At 40.6% G+C, this 10,114-nt stretch overlaps 1 protein-coding gene across 1 annotated transcript; it reads right to left on the bottom strand.

Annotated features, from left to right (window-relative positions):
- Positions 1-1,682: 1,682 nt before the first annotated feature.
- On the bottom strand, positions 1,683-9,344 carry dda1 (DET1 and DDB1 associated 1). Its single transcript, XM_084066672.1, has 5 exons — positions 8,979-9,344; positions 7,705-7,785; positions 7,315-7,366; positions 7,034-7,095; positions 1,683-4,413 (listed from the first exon to the last, which is right to left on the bottom strand). Exons 1-5 carry the CDS (start codon positions 8,985-8,987, stop codon positions 4,309-4,311), a joined length of 309 nt encoding a protein of 102 aa, XP_083922798.1. The 5' UTR covers positions 8,988-9,344; the 3' UTR covers positions 1,683-4,308.
- Positions 9,345-10,114: the final 770 nt, after the last annotated feature.

Genomic DNA, 10,114 nt, shown 5'->3' on the forward strand with positions numbered 1-10,114 from the left:
ATGTTAGAAATCATTCTCATAGGCTGGTTATTGTTAAGAGGGACGTTCCAGTGTAAAACATTATGCTCATTTAGTAGTGCTTGAGGCTTTCATGCAGATGGCTTGTTGGCTTAGTAAAGCTGGACAGAGCATATTCTTGTCCCAACGTTCATTTTGGACACATTTGGATTTCAGGGATGGGTGATTCTATGAGGCAATCCACTCCATATACATTATTTTCGGAAACTATAGTGGAAGGGATGCTTGTTCCTTTCAAAGCTGGATCGTTGGGCATAGCAACAAATCTGCCCGATTGTACAGATAATTATGAGGCTCAGTAGTTGAATTTTCCTCAAAGCAGGTGTCAGTTGAGGTAAATTTATATTGTCTAACCCCCCAACAAATCATCCAAATCAGAAGGCATATATCAAAACACATCTATCAGTAGCATCAAACTCTCCCCTGCGCAGGTATCCTACACCAGTGGTTCTCAAACCTTTTCATTTTCAAGGACCCCCAAATGATGTATTTGGCCACGGACACCCATCGGAAAATATGTTGTGCCAGAGACCCAATAGAGGATTTGTGTTGTTACAAATACAACAAACATTGTTTTCAAGATTTTTTGAATATAGCATATCTACAAGCTCACACTTGTGAGCTTGTAGATCTGCCATTTTTAAAATAGCCAATGTATATAGGGTTAAAGTGGTTAAACTTTAGCTGGGGACCCCCTGGTACCCCTCAAGGACCCCTGGAGGTCCCCGAACCCCACTTTGAGAACCACTGTCCACACAGTAATGATCATTTTGGTCCATCAGCTCAGTTAGGGCTTATTGGCAGTCTCCCTATAGAGACGTAGGCTATGCGCATCAGTTTCAACGCCATTGTTTATCCAAGGACAACTTGGCGTCATAAGTGAGAAGCCCCTGACTGCAGCCCGCACCCACTCCTCCTCCATAACCCCGCCCACTCCTCCTAGGAGAAGCCCCGCCCCGATCTGCGGGCTGCAGTCAGGGGCTTCTCTCATAAGTACCACTCTACAATTGTAATTTGGAATCAATGAAGGACTAGCGATAGGTATATTATCAAATGAGGATGTTTATCTCAAGAATGGATGTGTGGTTAGATTCCCTACCCTAACCTCGGAACTAAAAATAAGACATCTAATGAAAGCCTCACTTACTGAAAAGACATCATATGCTCTTCCAATGTACCACTGTACAAAAAAGAAAAAAAAAACCTTTTCAAGAAAAATGATTCTGGGAAATGGGATTATTTATTTCTTTTAATTTATTTTGTCATATTTTTGTAAGACCTGAAAAATAGATAATAAAACAATTTGAAATGCAAGTTGTGTTGTCTCCTAATTGCTGTATCAGAGCCAGAGATGCAAAAAGTAGGGAAACCAGTGTTGTGTTCTAGTTTTTTTCGGAGGGTATACGCTACGATACGATGCGCGTGGCCGTGGGTATACGCTCTCGCGTTTTCAATGGATGAAATGGTTATTAGACTGTATACGCTTCTTCCCAAAATTATCTGGACTGTGTACGGCGTATACAGCATCTGACGGTATAACACACGACTGAGGGAAACCCCAAATTGTTTCTTCTTCCAGATGACCTGTATAAAAACATTCTACAAAAACTAAAGGCAGTTTTTTGTTTAATGCTTAATTTGATAAATATTTCACTGTGGGAAAATACAGTCTTCAATAACTTCCAGATGACAACCCCATGATTTGTAAAGGCTAGATTAAGCACAAATAACAAAACCTTGACATACCCCCAAATATTGGGTCTCTGATGCGCATAATCATTTTTCATTGGGATTTACTGAATCAGCCATCCGACTACAGCCATCCATAGATTCCATACATAAAAAAGACCACATGGCCACAGTTGAGCTGAAATCCAGTTTTATTTGAACAAAGCTAAAAAGAACATGGTTGGCCAAATACACACAAGATGGGGCAAGGCTTGGGGTGATGCAGAACAGTCTATTCAAGCAGAAGCATACCATGGATTTACGCTTCCAAGCTAGACAGGTTACGTATACTGTAGTTATTATGAAGGAAGAACACTCAACACACAGTCAACCCACATTGCAGCATCTACAGTAAAAAAAAAGGGGGGAAAGAGGCCTTGCTGGGCAGTGTCAACGACATAAAAAAGAAATCATATTCAGCGTTGTTCAGTATGACACCAATACAACCTGAATCTCAAGAACAAGGCAGGATGGCAAGAGCACTTTGCAGTGCATGCTTATTTTGTGCATTCAATGGCAGATCTTAGAATATGTTTTAGCCACATGAACCCTAGAGTTCCTCTTCTGGGGGCGAACATTCGGGGAAAATAGCATATCTACAAGATCACAACATCGCAACGCATTGTGAGCTTGTAGGTTGGCTATATTGGCTATCGTCTGTGAAGATATTTGGTGTAGACTGGGGAAAAAGGAGCGGACCTAATATAGAGCCATAGGGGACCCCGGTCAAATAAGTATATAGGGTTTAAATGGTTAAAGTCCCCCTGTTCCTTCTAAGCAGAGCTCTCAATAACAATCTTCCAGGACCATCACCAGAAGGGTACAACCAAGGAATCTATCCCAGCCAAGAGGCAAGCAAGGCCCAAAGTGGCCAAGCCACAATGAACTATAGGCAGTTAATTCCCTAAGTCATTGATAACTCCCACGCCCGATGTCAACATTCATATTTGGCCCTAGGGACACTTCAGCATTCCTGAAAACAACATGCAAAGCAGGATAACATCCACTGGACATGAGAGCTCTTCTCTTTTACTTAATTGCCTACAATATCCATTTACAGGTTATTTTACAAAAAAGCAGATACAATGTTATTTCACTGGATGAACTACATCTGGCACTGGCTACTATTTACAAACATCTTGATATTTCTTTCCTAGCCTACATATGCACTGCGCATTTATTCCCCACCTGTGCCATTGTCTACTTGTGCAGATAAATTCAATTAGTCGAGTTGGCAATGTAACATTTACAACAACTCTGAGAGCACTAAGCACTTGTCAACATTTGTTTTGCAGTTACAATACTTTCTTCCTCCTTTCTCTCATCAAGAGCAGCCAACCTTTGTAGTACAAGTTGTTGGAGGGCCCACCTGTCATAAGTCACCTTTGAAAGCCTGGAGGCAGTGTTAGATGTAAAATTATTTCTCAAAAACTCCGCCCCAAAACAGAATGGAGGTATGTATTTTGACCTTTAACTCAAATGAAGGGGGAATCGTGGAAGAGTTTCTCCTTGTGTTGTGCTGTTCTTCACAGTGCATCCTTGGGTCCATTGAAGCAAACAGTGTGGAGAAATGCGATGTCCCCCCCATGTGGTTGCAGGGTGGACAGTGAAACCGAGAAGGTTGAGCACTGTGGCAAGCAGGAAGCTTATTGCCAAACAGGACAAAACAATAAACATTATAATAAAAATAAAAATCGTAACAAAAATGTTTTCTTCCCATACATCAGGACAGACACTCTACAGTAGCTTGTTTTTTCCTTTTTTTACATAAAGCTACACTAGTTACATGTCAGTATGTAACTGTTTTTAAGAGTAGTGTAGTGTCTGGCTCTTATCTGTCAAGTGTCTGATGCTTGATGTGCTCTGACACTCAATCAATCATGCAAGTAATACATACATACATACAGACATACTCACGACCATAGCATGTGCACAATCATACTCACAATACATACACATTGAGAGTATGACCAAACTAAATGAGGGCAGCACCACTAATAGTGGCTCCTGTTTTGAGTAGATTTTTCTGACATGATTAAGGTTGTTTCCTATATACCAAGATGAATATTAATAATGATTTTGAGAAGCCTTTGAGGGAAAATGCAGTAAAGTGGATATTTACATATTATGCAATAAATACTTAAGGGGGACTTTAAGTTATATGAACTTGCAATTACATCACCTAAATAACACTATAGTCCTTCTCGCAGCTGGCCTGGGTTTGAATCTGCCCGAGACCCTTTACTGCATGTCATGTCCCCTCTCACTCCCACCCTCTCTCTCACTGTTTCTAGCAGAAATGCTAAATAAAAGAGACTTTTTTCAGGTCTTACATTAAACACTCAATCGCCTTGAAAATTGTACTGTTTATAATGAGAAAGGTGTTAAATCGAACACATTTATTCTAGCAATAGTAAGCTTAGGGGGGGTTAGAGAACCACCAGTAACCTTCATCGTGATGAGACTTTACTTAGATTGACCATACTCTGTGAACACACACACACACACACACACACACACACACACACACACACGCACGCACGCGCACACACACACACACACCTATGAGTCCTCATTCATCTCTTGGCTATCTGTCCTGGCAATCTTCCTTGGAGGTGCTGGGCTGTCCCCCTCTCCCTGCTCCTGTTCCCTCTTCTTTGCTGCATTCTGTTCAACAGAAAGTTAAAGACAACGGAATAAAATCAGACATCATTATCCGATTGGCCATTCAACTACAGTGGACCACAGGTTAAGATGGCTGATTGCAAAGAGGAGAGAGATGAAGATGAGGATGAGGATAGAACAGCCAGGTGTGTCCGCGACTCACGATCGAGAGCGCGGTTTACGGACGGTAACTTATTCTTATTCTTTGCTGTACATAAGTCCCAGGTGTATATCCTGAGTTTCATAAAACCTGAATTTATACTTTGTGCACGATGTGTCGCCAATCGAAAAAAGCAATCTCAAACATGTCTCAAATAACGCGTCGACAAGAAAGTTCAACGGTCATATAATCAAATCAAAGCCAAGGGAGAAATAATTGTGTGCGGCTGACTATACAAACAGCACAGACCATCTAGAATGCATGTGCACTGCAGTTTAGACCTGCAGACCACGGCAGGTAATAGTTAAACGTTAAACCCAGAAGAAGACTTCATTGTCGAAACGTTGGTTTCTTTTAATAAACTTTTGCATGTGGCTAAGAGCTGTGCGGACTGATTCTTTTTCAACAGCAATGCAGTTTGGACCACATCAGTGTCCTACCAAAATGTTCCACGAAAAAAGTATGTTCATCCCACCCAATAACAGAATTCGCTCTGTGTACACATATAATGAACTTACTGATCTAGAATGTGATAATCATTTCAATTTCAAAAAGAGAACCTTCCCTGGCACAAAACCAGTATGAAATAGAATAATAACTGAATTTAAAGGGCTAATACATCAAGCTGAAGAATATGAAGTATTTAATTCATAGCCAACAAAAACCTTCCAAATGATTTGATTCCATTGTCTAGTTAAAAATAAAAGGTCATAACAGCCAAAGTGGCATCATTTATTTAAAATGGAAACTCAGCAAATCCCTATCTGTGAATTTGACCAAAGATCCATATCACATCAAACTGAATCTCTGTGGAAGACCAGTACTTAAAAAGGTGTAGGTAGGTGGTCTCACGGAGAGAATCTCCTGTTTTTGTGAGTCTATAAACACACTTCCAACTTTAACATCAGACACTATATTGTGTATCCTGTATGTAGAAGCCCATCAACAAGGCTCTTGAATACTTTTGAAATGCCAGACCAGTTCAAGCACCATCTCAAGCTGTATAGTCAATTTGTCATCTTGTATTGAAACAGAACGACTTATTTTAATAAGAAATGTTATCTATAGCAGAAACAGACTACTGTGGGAAGATTTTTTTATCCCAGTTGCACAAACAATTGGGAAAATTCAGTGGGAAAATTCCTCTTTGCCATGTGTTGCCACCTGGTGGAGATACTGTATATTGATTATGTATTTCTGTTGTGGCAATCATTAAGCTACAACATAAGTCCAACATAAACCTTCTGAATATTTACCTGGTTAAAGAAAGTGTCAATTTGATTTCTGATCTGTATATAAAATCCACTGACCAGAACACATCTTTACATGCAAACAGTTACCACCCAAATTTTTGAAAAAAGTAATAGTGTAAACTGTAAGTTATAAAGCAATTATTACTTGTAAAACAGAAAATGTGATCATACATATATATATATTGTAGAAACAGTGCGTTCTCTAAAAGACCATATCACTGGAGCTCCACTAAAGAGCAGATATCTAGAACCTTGTGGTCAGAAATGTTATGGAGGGATTTCTCAGAAAGGGTGCAGAAAACAAGCAGAATTACAAAGAATTGTTGCAGTTTTCATCCCGGTCGCGGTCCGGATACGGAAATGGTCATGTGCAACGTGCTTGCATGTGCTGTATTGTGTGTGTGGCTTCTCCATTTCAGTTTTGGAGAAGGCGGGTTGGCGGATGGCGCTTATTTAAAATGGAAGGAAAACCGGCAGGCTTTTCACAGTGAATTCAGCACGAGTCATAACACATCTGCCCAATAGGGACAAAGAAAATGTTCATGATTTTATAACCAGTAACATTGTCTCAATTACTAGGTTCCACATTGTTTTACAGTGTTTTAGAATGGAATTATAATTAATTGTATCTATTTCAGAAAGGAGTTTTACTTGATTATTAAAACAAAATACATTTTTGCTCGATAACTGGTAATTTTAGGTTGTTTTTTAATGTTCGCAGAATATTAACTATCAAGCCATGGACGATTGTTCAGTGTTGAAATGGAACTCAATAAATATATTTTTAAGATATTTTAAGATACATTTATGTGAGCAGAAATGACAAACAGATGACGGCTCCCTTTCTCAACTTTCAGGGGATGTAGTTCCAGACTATGTAGAACTCAGAGATTGTGTGAATGCTTTTATTAATTATGTAAAAAATCCTAAAGAATGACTGGCATCGAGAAGCCTTAGTTTAACGAAGTGAAAATTCTTCCAGTACTTTAAATAGTTTTGCCAAATATTTTTTCACCATGAATTACGGTAAGACCAACAGGAAATTAACTATATGAAATTTACCGTCCCTACTGTGGGGTGAACATTTAGCTAAAGTAACAGATCTACAAACTCACAACACAGCCAAATATGGGGCCCTGGTCAAGTATAAGTGGTTAAATGACAGCTAATTGTATGTATGGTACATAAAAAGCTCCTTTCTCAGGCTCACCTTTTTGTCCCACTGCTGATGAAGGTAGCGCAGGAGGATGTTGGTTTTCTCTGTTACAATAACTGAAGGATAGAAATAACCAAAAAATAGTGTCACCATTTTGAACAAATTAGGATTTTATCAAATCACTCCATATCATGAACTTATTTCCAAAATATTGCTTTGCCATCGATTGTTTTTATTTCTCAAGTTTTACTGCCTAATTAAGTCTTTGAAGCTGAGCTAATAAATGGTATCCAACAGTAAATTAGAGCATATTGGAAAATGGTTTTGGTACTTACTTTGTTCTGATGGGTATTCACGAGTTGGAAGATACACAGAGGGCCTCCGGTTCTGTGAATAACGATTTAAACAGGTTGCAAATATAATACAATAACGTTCTTGATTCATCAAATGTCTTCATATATCTATATATATTCTTCAGATAAAAGAAAAATGTTGCATGTTGTTAACATGTGTGACATTTATTATTGCCTTTTGATAGGAGCTGGTAGCTCAGACCATTGCTCAGCTTTTGTTTCATAACTGGTATTTGGTAGCCAGTTCGTACTGACAAAACACTCATTATTCTCTTTATCTGTTAACAAGAATCAAGAATAGACTTTACAGCAAGTCTGTGTAACTCCGATCAAGGCAAGAGTGACATATGTTGGTGTAAGTAAGCTACTCACAGATGCTTTACAAACAGAGTCTGCATGGAACCGGCTGAAATTGCTCTTGTTGTAAACAGGGAGCCCTTTCAAGAAATCTGCCTGTGGGAAGACAAGTTATGATATGAGAGGATGCCCAGTTGTTTGTCTTTTTGTGTAATCTTATACTATATGCCTTTCACTTTCATCTTGCAGCTGATCTAATATTAATAACAAACTGTCAACTAGCCTCTGACAGATGCCATCATCCCAAATACAAAAAAAGGTATACAGGGTTCCGAAAGGGGCTAACTGTCAACCTACAATTGTCAATGTCCAGACCAATTTCTGTCTGATGTCAACCACTTGTCACATACCGTAGTGGCCAATGCCGTCTGTAAGCCACGTTCTGATTTAAGGGCTATAGTGAAAATGAAACTGTAGCTACAGTTTGAACTAGTGTGAAATTATTGTCTCAACAATCAATGCTGAAATGGTTACAATTTGTATTGATTGGCCAAGGAGGACAGTCTGATGCAAAACATCAGGGAGCCATGATAATGATAATCTGGGTGGGGAGCCCCGGCAGATGACTGACTGGGGACAATGGTCATTGAACCCACGCTGGGCGTTCCCCCGGATCTATCCTAAAGAACGGCCTGTTCGTTGCAGCAACAACAACCCTCCAAGTAACGTTATCGATCACCCTTCAACCTTGACTAACAGATGTCTGCAGGAATCTGAGGCGATGACATCCAATACTCAACAACTGAGAGCAGTCCGTCACACCCTGCTGCTGCTGCCGGTCTAGCCTGGGCGAATGAATGCCAACCAAGAAGCAGATGTACTGTAGCTAAAACTAACAACTGCCAAAAGTTGTCCTCTGAGAGCCAGGGGTCTTCAACATTTTTCAGGCCAAGGACCCCTTCGCTGAGAGATACATATTGATGTATACAATTGTGTTGCAGATTCAACTTCTCATAGATAGTTGGATTCAGTTTTAAACACTCAAATATTTAGTCAACTTGACCGTTGGCTCTGTACTTTTGGTCTGCTCTTTTCCCCTCTACAGCAACTCTCTGAAAATAGCCTATCTACAAGCTCACAAGGCCTCTTGAGCTTGTAGATCAGCTATTTTCGGTGAATATGTTCCCCATCGCACAAAGATTTTGGCGGACCTCCTGTAGTAACTCTGAGGACCCCCTAGGAGTCCCGGACCGTCTGTTGAAGACCCCTGTTCTCTGAGCTATGGGGATATATTTTGTAGCGAACATTACAGGTTTTTGAATGCAAGTTCCCTCTTGGGTGGTGGTTACCTTCTCCATGATGACAACGGCAGTAATAATATCCAGTGTCGACACGCCGACTTGTGGAGCTGCCTGGCTCGCTGTGTAACGGTCGGTCGTGACGGCAGGCTGAGGCAGGGCAGTGTGTAACGCTGTGTTAGCCACGCTAGCTTCAACTAGCTAGCCCTAGCCGACACACACACACAATCTATCTTCTCAGTTCCCCGTGGAAAAATACAATATAAATAACACCCCTTCACGTGGAAATTGTTGTCGTCATTCTACACACGAGTGGTCGTGGAAAAACGGTTTTAATGTTGACATAAGACGTGTCCACGTTTGTGTTTAAGTGAGTTTTAGCCAGTGCTAGTTTACACAGGACTTCTTCTGCTAGCATGTCATGATGGCTGGAAGTAGAAGGAGGAGGTGACGTTTTATTAAGGCACGCCCCCTATTGCGCCCATTGGCTTTCCGGCGTTTTCACGTGGTAATAGCTTGACGAGATATCCAATCAGACATAAGGGGGGGCTTCGTGCATAATTGGTTTGAAGCACTTTAAGACATAGGCAACGGAGGGATGCCCTTACTACACCACACACACCACCACCCGGTTTATTAGGTGCCTCTCTACTACCACCCATAGAGTTATAATATAAATATCGGCTACTACCACCTAGGGATCAATACCATTTCTGATCCGGTCGGAGCGGAATTACTTTACGTCATCAGGTGGCCGGAACCAACGACCGGAACCACCGGCACCGTGCACCTCCAAAATGATTCCCCTAGTTTAAAACTGGTTTAGTTTGGTATAATCGTTTCGTTTCTTTTGGTATAATAATGGTTTGGTATAATAATAAATCTTTTATTCTAACTCTTAGCGCGAGCAGCGAGACTACACTAATTGATTTGCATTATGTGGGGAACAAAAACAATGCGACGCCAACCGGAGCCCACCACCGGAACATGATTATTTTTTTCCCTTTTTCTAAACCGGATCACACGGCTCAGTTTAGAACGAATACCAGGCTTTCCTCCGCGGTGGAAAGGCTGGTGACGCGAGGTTACCTACCACCCCATAGCAACTGTTGAAAGCTGCTGGATGTAGAAGCACAGCAAAATCCAAGGTTAACAAAGTTAGGCTTATTCTATTCCAAATTATGTTG

This window comes from Gymnoscopelus microlampas, assembly GCF_963454915.1.
Source record: "Gymnoscopelus microlampas genome assembly, chromosome: 9".
In the NCBI taxonomy this organism is placed as follows: Eukaryota; Metazoa; Chordata; class Actinopteri; order Myctophiformes; family Myctophidae; genus Gymnoscopelus; species Gymnoscopelus microlampas.